The following is a 21,166-nucleotide window of genomic DNA, read 5'->3' as shown; positions in this document are numbered from 1 at the left end:
TCTTACTGTTTGTTGTGTCTACTGATGTTTCATCATGAAGGATTTGTTTTGAGAGTTTTGAGGGCTCTGTGATTATGAACTGAACTGAACTGATTTTCAATGGTACTTCACTTTTGGGACTTCTATGACATCTGGGTTGAAAACAACCAAACCCTCTAGAGAGGTTTTGGGTTTCCTTCTGCCAGGCACTCAGAAATATCCCTCTACAATTTTGGAGTTCTGAGACAACACAGACACTATATCTGAACCTTGGATTTCCATGGGGGAAAGCTTTTATCAGAAGAATGACTCAGTTCCCCTACCCACGGCCCAGGCAGAGACTCTTCCTCGTCTTTTCACTGAGGAGTAAACATTTGAGGGATCCATTTGTTTTTTCATGTGGCTGTCCCAGGTCCATTTTCTGCCTTGCATGGGCCCAAGGCTTCAACTTCTATCTAACTCTAGTTGTTAAAAGACAAGGTCCTTAAAAAGTAAGACTGGTAAAGCCCCTTAAGGCATCAGCACGTTCAGTATACCTAACACTCTGGTTTTCCTTCTTCATTTTGGCCTTGGAGAATTCTCTTAATTCCTAGTAAGATCAGTAAAGCATTTAAAAGAATACTTGTTGGCCCCTACCTCCCACCATTTTGAGGTACTCTCCAGTGGAAGGATTTCAAATTGCCCAGTATACTGTATTCTGGGAACCATGGTGCTCTCAGGTTTTAGACTTAAATGGCATCATGTTATGCTAAGTCGCTTCAGTCACATCTGACTCTTTGCAACCCCAAGGACTGTAGCCTGCCAGGCTTCTGTCTATGGGATTCTCCAGGGAAGAATACTGGAGTGGGCTGCCATTTCCTTCTCCAGGGGATCTTCCCAACCCAGGGATCGAATCTAGATCTCTTACATCTCCTGCATTGGCAGGAGGGTTCTTTACCACAGTGCCACCTGAAAAGCCCAAATGGCAGCACAAGTAGTGCTAATTCAGTCTCCTTTATAGTAACTGCAACCTCATGAAAGATCAACTGAGAGGAGACTGACTGCCTTTTCCCTTGAAAAACCAGGAAAAACAAATACAGGTTTTTAATTCCTGTTCTACCACTTACTAGTCAGTCATGTGATCTGGGGCAAGCTCCTTATTTGAGTGTTTTGTTTCCTTAACTACTAAACCAAAATAATAATTCTTGCTTCATAAAGTTAACTGTGGGTATTACATGAGATAGTGTATATAAAACCCAAACATACTGCAGGCACTTAAAAAATACTCTCATTCCTTCCTCTCTGTTTAGAAGATGGACATTATGGAATTCCATAAGAATAGCCTTTAGATTTATATTACATTTTATATGTTTTACTAACAAAAAATGTTTAATTTCTTAATAACTCTGTGAGGTAGACAGAAATCCACATTACAGATGAGGTCAAAACTTGTTATTAGAAGAGAAATAAGAAATGCCCAAACCCAGAAATCCTACCTTACAATCTAGTATTTCTCTGGGGATAATTGCTGCTTCATAAGGCACTTTAAAAATCCTTCTGCTGAACTAGTTTCTGAAAACGCATCCTCAGGCCATAAATATAATACAGACATCAGAGGCTCGGTAATTGAAAGGATGTACACATTTGACCTTAAGTAATTTGGAGCTGGTGATAGCTGAGGAATACCGTACCTTGTGGAAAATCCTGATGGGAGCCATCTCTGCTCCATTTAGCGTCTTCAAAAGGAACATGGGCCAAGAGGAAGCATTCAGCCGAAATCCTGCAGCAAACATAAAGGGCAACAGATAAAAAATACATCTCAAAGGGAATTGCGATACCAAGTTTTCCCTTGGGAATCCAGCTACTCCTGCCACAACCTATGCTGTGATAGTTACAGACTGTTAGGAAAGGACTTAAAGGTTAAGCAGAGAAAATGCCTCATTAGACAGATGAGAAAACGAGGCACGTAAGAGGGAATGTAACTTGCTCAAGGTAATGTTGCAAAGGTAGTAGTAAAGTCCCCAACCAAGTTTTCTGACACCAAGACAAGTATTATAGAACGTACATCATAATGCCTGAAAAGTTTCCTTGAAAAATCCAAAATAGATGTGTGATAGGAATAACAAATACTGAGAAATGATCTAGACAGTATAGTGTGAAAGGGGATATAATAATCTCTTAAGAAACCAAATATGTCTGATAAATCCAATATACAAGTAAAACTTTTTAGTTTATCTCAATATAAATACGCTTTCACTCTCTCACTTTCTCTTTTCCCCTCTCTCACACATATACAAAATACAAAAAACTTTTGGATATTCATTTTTACTTAACGAAGGATCAGGCTTCATGAGGAAGATGAAAGGGGTCATTTTATTAAAAAATATTCATTTTCCAAAAGAGTCAAAGGAAGCCTAGAGAGGTTAATTGTCCGTTGTCATTCCTCAATGACAAGTCATTGGAAAAGATCCTGATGTTGGGAAAGACTGAAGGCAAAAGGAGAAAGGGAAAGCAGAGGACGAGAAAGGGAAAGCATCACCGACTAAATGGACATGAATTTTAGCAAACTCTGGATGACAATGGAGAACAAAGGAGCCTGGTGTGCTATAGTCCATAGGGTTGCAAACAGTTGGACATGACTTAGTGACTGAGTAACGACAAGTCAAGAATATACTATTTAATTAATAAATTGTAAAAATAAGATCATTATCGTATTTTTCAATTAGAGCTCCAAGTGCTCTCTTCAATTTGGCTTCAACCTTCTACTTGAGATACCAAAATCTAGTGCCTTTTGATAGTCTCCCAGTCAACCTCAGCTCTCCTGTTCCTGACAAAGGACAGACAGGCTGAACCACAGCTGGAAACAGCAACAACAATATCTGATTACTGTGTACTTCACTGTGAGCCAGATACTGTGCTGGGCACTTTCTACTGGTTATCTAATTTAATCCTCAAGACAACTAGTGAGGTAGAAATTATCTTCATTTTATAGATGAGAAGAGAGGTATAAAGTAAACTGCTTAAATTTTAAAGTGAACAAATGGCAAAGAAAGGACTGAAACCCAGGCAATCTGACTGTTGAGCCCATGCTCTTATCTACTATGCTAAACTATCAATGTGCATGGGAAATGGAAAAGGAAGAAGCAGCTTTTGGGATTAAGTATTAATTAAGAGCTATAATTAAATTAAAGGGGGGGGTGTGAGAAGAGAGAAAAAAATGGAAATAAGAAAAGAGGTACTACCCCACATGATCTAAATGCTTAGTCTCAAAGCTGGCTAGGCTAAATGGGGTTTCCCAAGGTCAGAAGACTTCCTGGGATAGCTCATTCTTATCAACAGTGGAGACAGCAATTTGTACACTCCTATCAAACTGCTACCACTTCCGTTTTTGCCTGCCTAGCCTTTTTACCTTTTGCAAACACCCCCTACCCCACTCCAAACCCTGATTTCAGGTGATTTGGTGGGGATGTCTACAGTGGGCTCTACCTACCTACCTGGTTATGGAATCCAAGATAACGCCATTTAAGAGCATCACATTCCCTTTAGACCAAAAGTATGTTATGTATGTCCCAAACTGGCTCAACTGTTTTCTGATATGATATGCATGTTGAAGAGCTTTTCTTTCTCTGAGATCATATTTGTAAGGGTGTTTGTAGATTTGGCACCGCTAACTAGAGAACATAACTGAGAATAAAGCCAACTCAGAGCAGAAGATGGAGAGACATGAGAGTATTTAAAACAACTCTCCTTAGGTCAGGAAAGGGCTGGAGCAAGCCAAACCCAGAGCAGATCTGCCATGAATAGTTCACTACACCTAAGAATAAGGCACAGCAAGGCACAGCTGTTCTAGAGAAATGTTCCCCGCACCTTTGTAAAACGGGGGAATAGGGAGGAGTGACTACACAATTAGAAAATTCAGATTCATGCCCTCAGTTCTCAACAACTAGAATGCCTCACCATGTGATTCCCAATTCAATTTTTCAGAAGTGGGTTTCTGAGAGGCTTCTATCTCACCTGGTACCTGAGCTAAGGAAAAAAAAAAATCCTCTCATTCTGGAAACCCTTATTATAATAATAGCTAATATGTATTGAATGCTTATCATGTACTACTTTACAGGTACCTTCTCTCAGGATATTTCAAATAATACCATGAGAAGTACACTATCATTATCCCTAGTTTGCAAATGACGAAAGAGAAACTCAAGGGAAGTAGTTCATCTCAGGTAGTAAGTGGTGGAAACAGATTCTACTATATAAGGGTCTTACTCCAAACCTCATGTTATTAACTATGTTTCCCTGCCTCCTAGCAAGCTTCTTCAAGAGTATAAGGGCACAACAGAAATGCTGCCGAACCAATTACTGAGTACTTTATCCCCCAACCCCCGGTTCTCTTTCACTATACCATGCTACTTCCCACAAAAAACATTTATTATGCTCATGTTATGTGCTAGCCTCCAAGGGCTAAGTACTTGTAAACGGGCTATCTCATTTAATCACTTCTACAGCTCTGTGAATTTGGTATGGGAAAAGCAGCACTGGTTTTGGATCCAGGCTGCCTAGATTCAAATTCAGCTCTGCTACTTAGCTGGTATGTGATATCTGGGAAATAATAAGTCCCTTACTGGCTTTAGTTTCCTCAACAAAAATGTGGGATAAGACTAGTAACTACTTCAGTGGGTTGTTTTAAGGATTAAAATAAGTTAATATAAACACATGTGAAGCACTTAAAAAGATACCTGGTATATAATAAGTATTAAATAAATGCTGGCTTTTATTTTGACTATTATAGACAAAAGACTGAGCTAGTCAATAGCAGAGCAGGATTTAAACTGCATTCTTCTGTCTTCAGAGCCTTCATTATTAATCAGCACGTTAATGTCTTCAAGCATTTAATCATTCAGTTCTACCATGCTATCTCTCTTGCTAAGAGTTGGAGTTGTACATTTGTGCAAGAAGGAAAAGGAAAAAACAATAATTTGAGGGTCTCCTAAAATTAAACAATGGCATGCAAGAAACAGGCCAGGTGGTAAGAAATCTGAACCTCTGAAGTGGGAGCACCTCAGTATCTGGCCACTGGCTCTCTCTTCTTTGGTCTGTACTCCTTTCCCATCAACGGTGACTGCCAATTTATATCTCTAACCCAAACCTCTGTTCTGAGCTTCATGCTCATATTTTCAACCGCCTTATTCTATAATTCTTAGATGCCAAGAAATCTCAAAATTAGTGAGTCTAAAACAAAACTCTTGATTTTACAACCCCCTTTCCTCTAGTCACCTCATCTTGGTTAACAGTACGAGTTATTTAAACCCAGGTTCTGAGACCAAACTTATGGGGCTTCCCTGGTGGCTCAGAATGTAAAGCATCTTCTGCCTGCAATGCAGGAGACCTGGGTTTGATCCCCAGGTCGGGAAGATCCCCTGGAGAAGGAAATAGCAACCCACTCCAGTACTCTTGCCTGGAAAATTCATGGACGGAGAAGCCTGGTAGGCTACAGCCCACGGGGTCGCAAAGAGTTGGACACGACTGAGCGACTTCACTTTTACTTTTCTGAGACCAAAAAGCCTGGAAGTTACTCTTGGTTCTTCCATTTCTACTGCCTCTCAAATACAATTAATCAGCAAGTACTGATGGCCCTTACATTGAATGTATCCTAAACCGAACCATTCCTTGCCATTCTGTATTTCTCCCCCACTAACGCCCTAATCTAAGCCACAGTCAGGCTCTGTCCATCCTACGACAACAGCTTTTTAACCACTCTGCTTCTATTTTTGCCTCCCTACTGTCTATTTTCCACACAGCAATCAGAATGATATGGTTATATTTCTAAAAATATAAATCAGATCACATCACTCTTATGCTTACATCTTATACCACAAAATAAATCTAAAGTCTTTATGTATTTAACAAAACTTACAAGATCTGGAACTTGCTTGCGTCTTATAATTCATCTCTCTCTCCCCTACCCTTTGAGTACCGGTCTTCCTATTTTCCAAGCACACCAAGCTGTGTCCCTCTGCCTCCAACGCCCTTTCCTTTTCTCAAATCTTGTATTAGTTCTTTGCTAACCTCCTCAGAGTGGCATTCCTAGACTACTCTACCTCAAATAGCCTCCTAGATTCTGCACCTTATTATCCTTAGCTTTCATCAGCTAAGGATAATTTTCTTTTTTCCATGTAATGTGTTTTTTCTAACCAGAATATAAGCTCCATAAAAGTTTTACTAAGCAAAGGAAAAAAATCTCCACTTATTAAATGGGTGCTAGGAAATGCTTTATCATGTTATCTCATTTAATCCTCACAAAAACCATGTGTGGCAGAGTTTATTAATGATCTGGCAGGTCAGGCACCTGAAACTGAAGGTTACAAGTCAAGGTAAAGCAACTTACCATTGGCCACACAACTAAACTAGTAAGTGGCTGGGATAATATTATAAAGCCAGGTCTCCAATTCTAACCCCAGGCATTTGCGAGTGTTCTGTGCTTACCTAAGCTTTCTTTTACAAATATTTATAAACAAACAGTTCCAAAGAACTTTCAGATGCTCCCAAGACTGTTGGACTACTGAATAAATTAAGGTTTGTCTGTTTAAACAGTGATCTGAGCGAGCTCTGGACTTGAGTGTAGATACGCAGGCTAGAATCTAATTGCAGTTCATGCCCTCTGGTGGCAGGTAACAGAACAGCACTCGTACCAGGAAGCACATGTACATGTGTACATGTATGTAAAGCTCCTCTGGGAGGAGAAAATGATTTGAGAATCATCTTGACAGTTATAGAGTCTAAAGCTCCTCTAAGTTATTAGACTCTATGGCTCTCAAGATGATTCCTAAATCATTTTTCTCCTTCCAGAGGAGCTCTACATACATGTACAAACACAAATACATGTCGAGAAGCATGCCACTCACTCGCTCATAACCCTGGACAACTCACTTCGCTTTCCCTGTTTCTGTATTTGTCAGCTGATGACACAACTAAAGCAGTGCTTCCAAACTGAGTTTGGGTGGGCTAAACCTAAATTAGGAGAAGGCGATGGCACCCCACTCCAGCACTCTTGCCTGGAAAATCCCATGGACGGAGGAGCCTGGTGCACTGTAGTCCATGGGGTCGCTAAGGGTCGGACACGACTGAGTGACTTCACTTTCACGCATTGGAGAAGGAAATGGCAACCCACTCCAGTGTTCTTGCCTGGAGAATCCCAGAGACGGGGGAGCCTGGTGGGCTGCCGTCCATGGGGTCGCACAGAGTCGGACATGACTGAAGCAACTTAGCAGCAGCAGCAGCAGCAAACCTAAATTATACCTCAAGAGTGAGAGAAGTGAGAGCTGGGGGAGAGAGACGCTGAACAAACTCTCTTCCCTGAGTAAGAAGTGAATGTTCAGCCAGGTTGGATTTGGGAAGGACTGCTAGAATTCCTTTTGGTTCTGCCAGGATGCTGTCACCACTTTGCTACTCCACTCTCATATACACACTCAAACACAAGTTAATACAGATTTATTTAATTGGGGGTGGTTGTGACTAGTCTTGAGATAAGTGTAGGTAAAGATGGGTCTGGCATTATTCAATGTCAGGGGCCTTTCTGCAGAGAAGAGAGTTCAGTGAATATTTTTAAAATTACCTTTATCACATAAGTATTTAAGATACTGTAATTAAAGTTACTTCTCTCTAAAATTTTACCCCTTCCATCAATTTCTAGAAATAGAGTTCAAATTTCCATAACCATAAGTGAGATGCGCATCTTTTAAAACCCCCCTTTCCACTGACAGACTCCGGAGGTTACTGACCATATGAGAAGACTGACTAGTGTTGGGAATATAAAAGAGCTCAAGTCAATGTCCCCTACACACCAGGGTATGTGATCAAGTTTGCTGAACAGGTAGTTTATACTGAGATCCTGACACAATTGACTAGGGGCCTCACTAGAGGCCAGCTCTGATATAGACTGCTGCTACTAAGTCGCTTCAGTCGTGTCTGACTCTGTGCGGCCCCACAGACGGCAGCCCACCAGGCTCCCCCGTCCCTGGGACTCTCCAGGCAAGAACACCGGAGTGGGTTGCCATTTCCTTCTCCAATGCATGAAAGTGAAAGTGAAGTCACTCAGTCCTGTCCGACTCTTAGCGACCCCATGGACCACAGCCTTCCAGGCTCCTCCGTCCATGGGATTTTCCAGGCAAGAGTACTGGAGTGGGGTGCCATTGCCTTTTCTGCTGATATAGACTAGGGACTCTCAATCTTGAACACTGGAATCCCCTGGGGAGCACTAAAGAACACATTATCCTACCCCCAGAAATTCAGATTTAATTGATATGAGGTAAGGCCTCACCCTAAAGGAGATCAGTCCTGGGTGTTCATTGGAAGGACTGATGTTGGAGCTGAAACTCCAATACTTTGGCCACCTGAAGCAAAGAGCTGACTCACTGGAAAAGACCCTGATGCCGGGAAAGACTGAGGGCAGGAGAAGGGGATGACAGAGGATGAGATGGTTGGACTGCATCACCAACTGGATGGACATGGGTTTGGGTGAACTGCAGGAGTTGGTGATGGACAGGGAGGCCTGGCGTGCTGTGGTTAATGGGGTTGCAAAGAGTCAGACATGACTGAGCAACTGAACTGAAGGCCTAGGCAGTGAAATTTTTGAGAGCTGCGTAGGTAGTTCTAACTGGCAGCCATGTTTGAGAATTAGTGATCCATACGGTCCTGTTTAGAAGAAATAACCTCAGACTAAGTATAGAATGGACCATTAAAACAAGGGGATGTGAGGAAAAGATTGACATTATCTGAGAATCATTCTACCTTTTCACCTGGAGGACTATGCAATGTTTCTATTTGAACAGAACACACATACTTATACACACACACACACACAAACCACACAAGATTTTAATAGAGAATAATGGTCTCAAGAGCAATGTTTCCCAAATATAAACCAGCTGTGTCAGAGTCTCGGGAGAGCCATTTTACCATGCAGAATCCCAAGCCCCATTACCTACAGATTCTGACTCAGGAACTCTGGGGAGAGGTCCAGAGGAGGCCTGGGGAACATGAACACACACACATATATACATGTAATTATATTCATAATTTAAAGTTTTTTATTTTGAAAAATTTTAAACCTAGAGAAAAGTAGCAAAAACAGTACATGAACAAATTATGCAGCCTTCACCTGGTTCAACAACTAAATAATACTTCACCACAGTTGCTTTTCATCTAGCCACAGTTTTCCTCTGAACTATGTGAAAGTTAGAGACATCATGATACTTCACCTCTATATATGTCAGGACATGTGTCCTGACAACAAGGACATTCTCCTTTAAAACTGCAATATTATCTTATCCAAGAAATTTAATTAAAAGTATTCTCAAATGTCCCCGAATCTTTATAGCTATTTCATTTTAAAATACACCACGGATTACATATTGTATTTGGTTGTCATATATCTTTAGTCTCCTTTAATCTACAATAGTTCAGTTGCCTTTTGTTTTTCACGAAATTACTACTTTTGAAGAGTCTGAGCTGTTTTACAGAATGTCCCAAAATTTGGATTTCTTTCTGATTGTTTCCTTATGATTACATTCATGCTAAATAGTTTTGACAAAAATACTACACAAGTGATGTTGAGTACTTCTTACTTCATTGGTCTGATCAATGATGATACTAAATTTGATCACTTGTTAAGGAATGACTGACAGATTTCTTTATTGTAATCCCCCCTTATAATTAATAGATAATCAGTGGGGGAAAACTTCAGGACTATGTGAATATCCTATTCTCCAATAAGCTTTTTTTTAGCATTCATTGATTGTCTTGGCCTGAATTCATTAAAATGGTGACTGACAAAATGCTAACTTTCTATCATTTTTAATATTTATTAGCTGATATTCTGCAAAGGACTTTCTCTGCAACTTTCTTTTTCTAGTGTTTCACTAGGGACCCACGGTGCTACTACATTGTATTTTTATTTTTATTATTCTTTTTGATGGTTTTATTTTTCCAGTTTTGGTTAGTCAAAGTCTCTTTAGGCTGGCTCCTATATCCTTTTGATATGTACCCATCATTCTTTGAAACTGTTTCCTGGCAAAATAAGATGTTCCAGATTCACCTGTTGCTCAGTCTTGAAATCAGCCATTGCTTCAAGGAGCCATGATTCCTTTTAGTGGAGAATGGGATTTAGAAATCAACTAATTTGGAAATTTAGAAATCAACTCCTCACATTGCTGCTGAGGAGTCATTGTTTCTAGGCCTTTCAATAGATCGAGCTTGGGACATATACATACATACACGTATACATGTACCATCTTGGAATACATACATATACACATGTAAACATGTATATGTTCTAAGGGAATATGTATTATATGTTAATATATATGCATATTTTAATATATATAATTATAGATTTATATACCTATTTTAAGTAGAGTTCATAACATACCTTCAATTCAAATCCTACACTGCAAGGTTCTTCATCTTCTCCTATTACATATTTTGTATCTTATTTACTCATTACATTTATCTTCAACACACACAAAATAGTTTCAGATTATTATGGTGAAACCACTAACATTATTTTTAAAAAAAGTCAGAATTTTCCTTTGAAATATGTCCCAATGAGGGTGTACTGTAAGGGCTCTGATTGTTGGAATTTTTTCAATGTGGCTATGGTAATCATTTGATACAGAGTTCAATTTGTTCCTGTTTATCAAGTTTCAGTTCAGTTCAGTTCACTCAGTCGTGTCCGACTCTTTGCCACCCCATGAATTGCAGCATGCCAGGCCCCTCTGGCCATCACCAACTCCCAGAGTTCACTCAAACTCACATCCATCGAGTAGGTGATGCCATCCAGCCATCTCATCCTCTGTGGTCCCCTTTTCCTCCTGCCCTCAATCCCTCCCAGCATCAGAGTCTTTTAGAATGAGTCAACTCTTCGCATGAGGTGGCCAAAGTACTGGAGTTTCAGCTTTAACATCAGTCCTGCCAAAGAACACCCAGGACTGATCTCCTTTAGAATGGACTGGTTGGATCTCCTTGCAGTCCAAGGGACTCTCAAGAGTCTTCTCCAACACCACACTTCAAAAGCATCAATTCTTCGGCGCTCAGCTTTCTTCACAGTCCAACTCTCACATCCATACATGACTACTGGAAAAACCACAGCCTTGACTAGACGGACCTTTGTTGGCAAAGTAATGTCTCTGCTTTTCAATATGCTATCTAGGTTGGTCATAACTTTCCTTCCAAGGAGTAAGTGTCTTTTAATTTCATGGCTGCAGTCACCATCTGCAGTGATTTTGGAGCTCCGCAAAAATAAAGTCTGACACTGTTTCCACTGTTTCCCCTTCCTGTGAAGTGATGGGACTGGATGCCATGATCTTAGTTTTCTGAATGTTGAGCTTTAAGCCAACTTTTTCACTCTCCTCTTTCACTTTCATCAAGAGGCTTTTTTAGCTCTTCACTTTCTGCCATAAGGGTGGTGTCATCTGCATATCTGAGGTTATTGAGATTTCTCCTGGCAATCTTGATTCCAGCTTGTGCTGCTTCCAGCCCAGCGTTTCTCATCATGTACTCTGTATATAAGTTAAATAAGCAGGGTGACAATATACAGCCTTGACATACTCCTTTTCCTATTTGGAACCAGTCTGTTGTTCCATGTCCAGTTCTAACTGTTGCTTCCTGACCTACATATAGGTTTCTCAAGAGGCAGGTCAGGTGGTCTGGTATTTCCATCTCTTTCAGAATTTTCCACAGTTTATTGTGATCCACACAGTCAAAGGCTTTGGCATAGTCAATAAAGCAAAAATAGATGTTTTTCTGGAACTCTCTTGCTTTTTCCCTGATCCAGCGGATGTTGGAAATTTGATCTCTGGTTCCTCTGCCTTTTCTAAAACCAGCTTGAACATCTGGAAGTTCACGGTTCACGTATTGCTGAAGCCTGGCTTGGAGAATTTTGAGCATTACTTTACTAGCGTGTGAGATGAATGAAATTGTGTGGTAGTTTAGCATTCTTTGGCATTGCCTTTCTTTGGGATTGGAATGAAAACTGACCTTTTCCAGTCCTGTGGCCACTGCTGAGTTTTCCAAATTTGCTGGCATATTGAGTACAGCACTTTCACAGCATCATCTTTCAGGATTTGAAATAGCTCAACTGGAATTCCATCACCTCCACTAGCTTTGTTTGTAGTGATGCTTCCTAAGGCCCACTTGACTTCACATTCCAGGATGTCTGGCTCTAGGTGAGTGATCACACCGTCATGATTATCTTGGTCATGAAGACCTTTTTTACAGTTCTTCTGTGTATTCTTGCCACCTCTTCTTAATATCTTCTGCTTCTTTTAGGTCCATATCGTTTCTGCCCTTTATCGAGTTTAGTCATATACTAAAAGTTAGCCAATTTTAGTATATGCCTGTTCATCTATTTTTGATTTAATTTTATGTAGTAAGTAACACTTTCAAATAATTCAAAAATCAAAAGAATATAAATGGGTATTCTCCAAGAGGTCTGTCATTTCTATTCTTTCCACACTATTCCCAGACACTCCCCATAGGCAACCTTTTCATTATTTTCTCGTTTTAATAGTCCAGTGTTTCTTTTTATAAAAATAAGTATATAAAATATATATAAGTTCATGTACATTATATATATATGTGCATGTGTGTATACACATATATTTCCTTCTCTTTCTCAAAAGTAAATGGTATTAAATATGTTCATATCAATGTGTAATCATCACCATCATGTATTTCCAGAATTTTTTCATCTTCCTCATATCAAACTCTGCCCATTAAACAGTAACTCCTCAGTCCTTTGTCCCCTCTCCCAGTTCCTTGCAAATGTCATTCTTTTTTCTGTAGGTACTCAGTGGAATCATGTGACTGGCTTATTTCATTTAACATAGTATCTTTAAGGTTCACTTACACTGTAGCACGTCAGAACCTCCTTCCTTTGTAAAGCTGAATAATATTCTGCTATGTGTATATACCACATTTTATTTACTCATTCTTCTGTCAATGGAAACTTGGGCTGTTTCGGCCTTTTGGATATTATGAATAATGCTGATAATATGGGTATAAAAATACCTCCTTGAGTCCTTACTTCATACTTTTTTGCCTATCTATCCCAAAGTGGAATTGCTAGATCATATGGTAATTTAACTTTTAACTTTTTTTTGTGGAAAAACCATATTGTTTTTCATAGTGGCTACGCCATTTTTCATTTCCAGTACTCACCAATACACAAAGTTCCAATTTCTCCACATCCTCACCAACACTTGTTATTTTCTATGTGTTTGATAATAGCCATTCTAATGGGTGTGAAGTATTATCTCATTGTGATTGATTTTGATTTCCCTAAATGATTAGCAATATAGAGTATCTTTTCATATGCTTATTGGACATTTGTACATCTTCTACAGAGAAATGTCTATTCAAGTCCTTTGCTTATTTTTCAATCAAGTTGTTTATTTGTTACTGTTGAGTTCAAAAAGTCTTTAAAAATATATTGTGGATAGTAACCCCTGACCAGATACATGATTCACAAATATTTTCTCCCATTCCATGAGTTCCCTTTTCACTCTAACACTTTCCTTTAATAAACAAAATTTTTAATTTTGATGCAGTCAAATATAACTATTATTTTTCTTTTGTTGCCTGTGTTTTTGGTGTCATATCCAGACACCACTGCCAATTCCAATGTCATGAAGCTTTTCCTCTGTTTTCTTCTAAGTTGTATGGTTTTAGCTCCTACATTTAGGTTGTTGATCCATTTTGAATTAATTATTATATAAGAGTGTAAGGTAAAGGTCCAATTTCATTCTTTTGCATGTGGATATCCAGTTTTCCCAATATTCAGCATACAATATTGTATGTTGAATTGGTTTATGTGACTTTGAAAAAATAATAGCTTTATTGTGGTGAAACTCAATTATACTTTTAAGTATCTGATTCAATGGTTTTTAGAGTTATGCAAAGATAATTCTATTGGCTTCCCTGGTGGCTCAGATGGTAAAGCATCTGCATGCAATGAGAGAGACCTGGGTTTGATCCCTGGGTCAGGAAGATCCCCTGGAGAAGGAAATGGCAATCCACTCCAGTACTCTTGCCTGGGAAATCCCATGGATGGAGGAGCCTGATAGGCTAGTCCATGGGGTCGCAAAGAGTTGGACGCAACTGAGCGACTTCTCTTCTCTAAAGATAATTCTACCTAATTTTGGAAGATTTTTTATCATTCTTCCACTCTCCCTGTTCTCAGTTTATCCCAGTCCCTGGAAACCACTAACCTCTCTGCCTTTTTAGATTTGCCTATTTTCTCCCATTGTTTGGGTTGTCTTTTCACTTCCGTGACAGTGTGTCTGGAAGCATAAAAACTTTTAATTTTGAGGTCTATCAGTTTTTTTCTATTCTTTGTGCTTTTGGAGCCAGATCTAAGAAAACCATTGCCTAATCCAAAGTCATGAAGATTTACTCCCATGTTTTCTTCTAAGAGTTTTAGGTCTGTTATCTACTTGCAATTAATTTTTGTATATAGTGTGGAAATGGCAACCCACTCCAATACTCTTGCTTGGAAAATCCTTGGATGGAGGAGCCTGGTAGGCTACAGTCCGCGGGGTCACAAAGAGTTGGACACAACTGAATGAAAAAAAAAAAAAAAAAAAACTGGGGTCCAATTTCATTTTTTTATATGTGAATATCTAGTTGTCCCTGTGCAGGTTGTTGAAAACCCTGCTGAATTATCTTGGCACCTTTGCTGAAAATCAACTGAGCATAAATGTATGGGTTTATTTCTAGACTCTCAAATCTAACCCTCTTATCTCTAAGTCTATGTTTATTTTATGCCAGTACCACAGTGTCTTGAGTACTGCTGCTTTATAGTAAGTTTTGAAATCAAGAAATGTACGTTCTCACAAGTCTGCAGAGTTTTGTCAAAGTTCATATGACTTTCTTCCTTTGCTATTTTAATATGGTAAAGTCCACTAATGATTTCGCTAAACTTAAATCTTTTCATTCTCCCCAAACCCCTACCACTTTGTCTTGATGAATCACTGTTTTAAATATGTTGAATTCTACACACACACACATACACACACACACACACACACACACACCATCATGTATAAGTATTATTATAAAAATCCTAAATAAAATGTTAGGAATTAGAATTCAACATATAGTTGTGTTTTTTTTTAAGTATCAAAGTTCTACTTGTTTATAAAAAGAATTTGGATATTTTCTTACTTTTTCTATGATCCAGAAGTGCACTGTCTAATACCATGCCACCAATCACATAGGTTTTCAACTTTACATTACAATTAAATAAAATTAAAAATTCAATTCTTTAGTTGCAGTAGCCACATTCCAAGTGCTCTACAGTCACACGAGGCTGGACATGTATCATACTGGACAGCAAAGACACAAAACATTTCAATCATCATAGAAAAGTTCTGTGGGTATCACTGACCTACAGCAACTTGTAGGTAATTAAGAATTGGGACTATTTGGTATTCAAGATTTTGAAGGATTTCCCTGTAAAATACCTGTACATAGTACTTTGATGTAGGTGTTTTGAAAACATGTTTTCTATAGATCTGTTTAAACATTGTGATGCTCCTAACTAGCTTTCTGGTTTATTACACTATTGCTCCCTTTGTCACTTCTACTTCTGTATATCTGCTCTAATTGCTTTTTTTCTTTATTAGGCTAACTAGTGGCTTGTATATTTTGTTGATGCTTTCTCCAAAGAACCAGCACTTTGATCTTCTGCTTTTCTATTTTCTACCTCACTAATCTCTTTTTATCTTTATTTTTTCTATTTATTTCTCCTTTGTATTTTCTTTGGGTTATAACTTTTCCTAGCTTTCTGAATTGGGAGCTTAAATTTTTAATATTTATCCTTTCATTTTTATTTATGACAGGTATTTAAAGCTATGATTTTTTTTCCAATCACCCCTTTGATTGTATCTCAGACTTCTGATGTGATGTTTATTATCACTATGTTTTAGGAATTTTGAAATTTTGGCTTATATATCCGTTTTCCAAACAAAAACCGTTTAAACAAAGAGCTTTAAATTTCAAGGTGGAAGGGTATTTGCCAAGGTATACAGTTTGGTATGCATACACACACACACACACACACACACACACACAATCTATCTTATTCATTAAAGTCTTCAGCACTTTTACTTTTTGTACTCTTAGCCTGTCTTGAGAGATGTGTGTTAAATATCCTATAGTATGTTTGTCTATATCACTTTGTATGTACTGTAATTCCTATTTTATGAATTCTACCGTGTCTAAAGGGCTTCCTGGGTGGCTCAGTGGTAAAGAATCTGACTGCAATGCAGGAGATGCGGGTTTGATCCCTGGGTAGGGAAAAATCCCCCGGAGAAGAAAATCACAACCCTTTCCAGTATACTTGCCTAGAAAATCCTATGGACAAAGGAGCCTGGTGGCCTACAGTCCATGGGGTCACAAAGAATCAGACACAACTTAGTGACTAAACAACAACAACAGTCATGTCTGATAACAGAATTTTAACCTCTGCTTATTTAACTTATATGCAGAGTATATCATGCAAAATCCTGGGCTAGATGAATCACAAGCTGGAATCAAGATTGCTGGGAGAAATATCAACCACCTCAGATACGCATATGATACCACTCTAACAGCAGAAAGTGAAGAGGAAACAAAAGACCTCTTGATGAGGGTGAAAGAGGAGAGTGAAAAGCCTGGCTTAAAACTCAATATTCAAAAAACTAAGATCAGGGTATCTGGTCCCATCACTTCATGGCAAACAGAAGGGGAAAAAGTGGAAATTGTGACAGATTTTATTTTACTGGGCTCTAAACTCACTGAGGACGGTGACTGAAGCCACAAAATTAAAAGACGCTTGTTCCTTGGAAGAATAGCTATGACAAACCTAGATAGGATATTAAAAAGCAGAGACATCACTTTGCTTAACAAGGTCCGTATAGTCAAAGCTATGGTTTTTCCAGTAGTCATGTACAGATATGAGAGTTGGACCGTAAAGAAGGCTGAGCACCAAAGAATTTATGCTTTCAAGCTGTGGTGCTGGAGAAGACTCTTGTGAGTCCCTTGGACTGTAAGGAGATCAAACCAGTCAATCCTAAAGGAAATCAACCCTGAATATTCATTGGAAGGACTGATGCTGAAAGCTGAAGCTCTAATACTTAGGTCACCTGATGCAAAGAGCTGACTCACTGGAAAAGACCCTGATGCTGGGAAAGATTGAAAGCAAAAGGAGACGCGGGTGGCAGAGTAGGAGATGGTTAGATAGCATCGTTGACTCAGCGGACATGAATCTGAGCAAACTCCGAGAGACAGTGGAGGACAGAAGGGCCTAGTGTGTTGCAGTCCACAGGGTCACAGAGAATTGGGACATGACTTTGTGAAAGAACAACAACAAACCTCTGCTACTATATTGTTTGAAGTTGCTTCATACATCATTTGTCATCTTTTACTTTTAGCCTTCCCGACTCACTTTATTTTAGGTATGTCTCCTGTACAGTGTAAAGTTGGATTTGACTTTGAACATCAATCTGAAATGTTTTAACAGGTGAGTTAAATGTAAATGTTCATTTATATTCTGTATACTCTGTATAAATCACACTCAACTTTACACTCTGTATAAATTACGTATTTGTTCTCAACTTTATCACCGTATGTTTTATTTTCTGCATTTTCCATAGTTCATCTCTTTGTATCATATATTTCTTGACCATTTTGTTCTTTTGGTATTGAGGAAGTTTGGGAATTTTGTTTTAGTGGTTATCTTTATACTAACATACTTTATAATGTCCTTAATTCCCCCATTTCCTCATTTAGGCTACTACTATCTGATTTATTGGTTTTAAATGATATCCTCTGATCCTATCTAAAGATATTACAGGAGGAAAGGGACTTGCTTTCTGGTCCCACTGCATCTGCTGGCAGGCTTCTGCAGCACTCCCATCTCCTTGGTTGCCTGTGTCCTGGAGCACTGGACAGTTAGTAGTTAAGTATCCGGTGGCCAGCAACAATAGCAGCAGCTCCGCCTCCACCACTTTCTCCCATCTTAAATGGTTTTGTAAGAGTTTCTAGAGAGAGACACACCTCTCCATGAACAGTCTTCTCTGCACTATAGAAGGCAAATTTCTAGCAAGTTCCACTGCTGTGGCACTAGTGATTTCTCTCATCCAGTGAGCAACTGTGCCCCCTCCAACACGGCTTACATCTCAGGCCTGAGATGGAGGAAGGGAGGCTCTTCCTTGGGCTGTCTATCTCTGCCCCAGTGTAGTGGCTTCTCCTTATGTCTGTTCTTCAAATATTCCTTAGAGTTCTCTGCCTTTTGACTAGCCAATCCCTGACTCCAACTCTCTGTTAGAGTTAACAATTTCATTAAACTTTCTGTGTTCCTTTCTCACTGGACCCAGACTGATACCATACTATTCTACTCTTGTTCCTACCTTTGTTTTTCTTAGATATATCATCTGTTATTTGGATGAAGCTCTTTCCATAATTGATTTAGGAAGGGGCTGGGGTCACAATATTTCCTGTGTTCTTGCACATTAAAAACTCTTTCAGTATAATCTCAGCACTTGAAAAAACAGCTTGTCTATATATAAACCTGTCTTTTCTTTCCTCAAATTTCTTAAAAATGCTCCTCCATTTATAGCCTTGCTTTGCACTTTGCTGTTGAAAAGTATGATGTAAACCTGACTTTCTTTGCCTTGAAAATAATTTGGCTGTTTTGCTAGAGGCTTAGCTGACTTTTTCTTTATTCACAGAGTATAACTGTTTTACTAGAAAAGGTCTTAGAGTTGACAACTTTCCAGGAATAAGGTAGGCTTTTTCAATATGAAGGTTCAGGTATTTTCCCATTTTTGAAACATTTTCTTACATTACAATTTTAAGTATTAATCCTGTTTATCTTCTTTAGGGAATCCAAATATACATGTACACATACATATACCCAGAGGACCTTTTTGACTACATTCTATATCTAACAGTTCCTTTCTGATACTTTTAAACCTTTTCTTCTAATATTTACTTTTATTCTCTTGACTATTTTATTTCTTTTCTCAATGTCTCTTATTATATTTTAAGTTGAATATATTGTCCCAATGGGTACCTTGGAACTGAGTCTTCAATTTAGATTATTTTTCTTTCTTCATTTTTTTCCTTGAGTTTGCACAATTCTATTTTCATATCTTCCTATTTACTGTGCATTTCTAGTCTGACTTAAAATTTACGATTCAAGGTATTTTTTTTCGTAGATGTCAATACTTATTTAATTCAAGATGGGTCATTGTGCAACAGTTTTCCTCTGATTAGTCACTGATTTTTGGCTTAGAATTTTCAGTAGTTAAAATGGTTTTATCTTCTACTTCTGTTTTTCCTCATGTAGAAGTTTTTTATGGATGTTGACTGCTGTTTCCTAACGATTTAAAATGTCATATTTTCTCGGGCTAGCAAAAAACAGGATGTTCCATTTTGTCAGGAATCTTGGGTCATGAGTTTTCTGTCGGCATAATGAAATGCAGCTTCTTTAGTGGAGCCTGTTTGGGATGCGGTGGGATAGGAAGACCCGAATGTCTTCTGATTTTATGATTCTCTTTGTTCCTGTGTAACTCTAAACAATTACCCATGGCTTCCTTCTTTTCCTTCAATATTATGTTTATCTCTCCCATGAAGGTAGTTATCAGCCCACGGCTGCTATCTCTGGTCCCTCACACTTTTAATTCATTCTCTTTCTTCTGATTCTCCAGTAGACAATGCTCTTATCAAGTAGCTCTTAGTTCTCTTTCAGTATTTCCAACTCTGGATGGGCCTATCTTTTTCTGGGAGTGATTTTGGCTGTGTTAGGCTCCCATTGCCCTCTGCCTTTTTAATGTAGTTTCTATCTACATAAAACTCTATATTCTGGTATGGGGTGGGTATTAGCTTTACTGGTTTCAGATCTTTATGTCAGAACATGCAGACAACATGTTATTGAAATGTGTGGTATTCTTGACTCCTAGTTATGTTTAGGCATGAGTTATGGATGGCTTGATTTGCTTTCCTTTTTGAGCTATATGTTTGTGGAGAACTTATGGAAAAATTTTGATGTAGATAGTCACCATTATCCCTGGGAACTTATATTTTGTAATAGCCTATCAAGATGCTTCTAAACCGTGGTTCATAAAATCAGTTGAGAACCTTCTGGTACTATGCAGCTACAAAAAGGAATGAGAAACATCTCAATACTAAGAAGTCGTTTTCAGGACATATTGCTAAATGAAAAAAATAAGATTGAGAAAAGTATGTATAGTATGTTGTCATTTATATAAGAAGGGAATACATATGTATATATATGTACACACACACTCACAGATATATTTGCTTATTTTTAAAAAATGGAGTATGAACTATTAAGTTAAAAGAAAGTGATTCCTCTATGGCAGAAGAAAGGGATAAGGTAAAAGGCATTTCTCTGAATATACTGTTTTACAGATTTCAAGAATTATTTATATACATGAGGCCAAAGATGGAACAATTCAAGAATCAACAAGGATAATTAGTGCAATGGAGTGAAAAACATCAAACATGTATGAATCTTTGAGTCTATGTTATTAAATACAACAGCAGCAATAAGACTAAGTAATTTTGGAGGATAATGGCGATCCAATTTATTATTCTGAAAAGTGGTAAACAAAGAAAAGAATCAAGCATTTAAACTGTCTCTCCTGCATGAACTATGCTTCAGGATATCCAAATAGTTGAAAGTTTATTTTAACAGACATATTCCATTTAATTTATGTGGACAGAATGATAATATTAAAATTTTCCATTTTGCAACCAAAATGAATTGATAGGTCTAAATCAGGGGTCAGCAAACTATAGCCAGAAGGCTGGACAACTTGTTTTGTAAATAAAGCTTTACTGGATCACAGCCTTGTCCATTTTTTTATGTATTGTCTATGACTGCTTTCATATTACAAGGACAAAGCTGACAAGTTACAACAGAGAATGTATGGCCTGTAAGCCTGAAATATTTACTATCTCTTTTAGAAAATCTGCCAACCCCTGCTCTAGACTACAAGCAGTAATGGCTGCTACATTATAAAATGAGAGACAACCAGACCATATATACTTCTTAATAAATGTAAATATCACTACCTATGAAATATTCTTATTGAAAAAAACTGAATCTTAACCTGATCAAGCCTCTAGATCTAGTTACCAATTT

The 21,166-nt window shown here is 38.3% G+C and overlaps 1 protein-coding gene across 13 annotated transcripts in view; it reads right to left on the bottom strand.

Annotated features, from left to right (window-relative positions):
• SCMH1 (Scm polycomb group protein homolog 1) overlaps positions 1–21,166 on the bottom strand; it is a 224,681-nt gene that overhangs the window by 97,865 nt on the left and 105,650 nt on the right. For all 13 annotated transcript variants that reach the window (XM_027537643.1, XM_027537637.1, XM_027537642.1 and 10 more), the window contains one exon: positions 1,650–1,738. In XM_027537643.1, coding sequence (XP_027393444.1) covers positions 1,650–1,738 — 89 coding nt within the window. The remainder of the gene's footprint in view (positions 1–1,649; positions 1,739–21,166) is intronic.

The sequence above is a fragment of the Bos indicus x Bos taurus genome, chromosome 3, assembly GCF_003369695.1.
Source record: "Bos indicus x Bos taurus breed Angus x Brahman F1 hybrid chromosome 3, Bos_hybrid_MaternalHap_v2.0, whole genome shotgun sequence".
Classification (NCBI taxonomy): Eukaryota; Metazoa; Chordata; class Mammalia; order Artiodactyla; family Bovidae; genus Bos; species Bos indicus x Bos taurus.
Note: the sequence above shows the minus strand (reverse complement) of the source record. Positions and strands in the feature narration are given on the sequence as shown.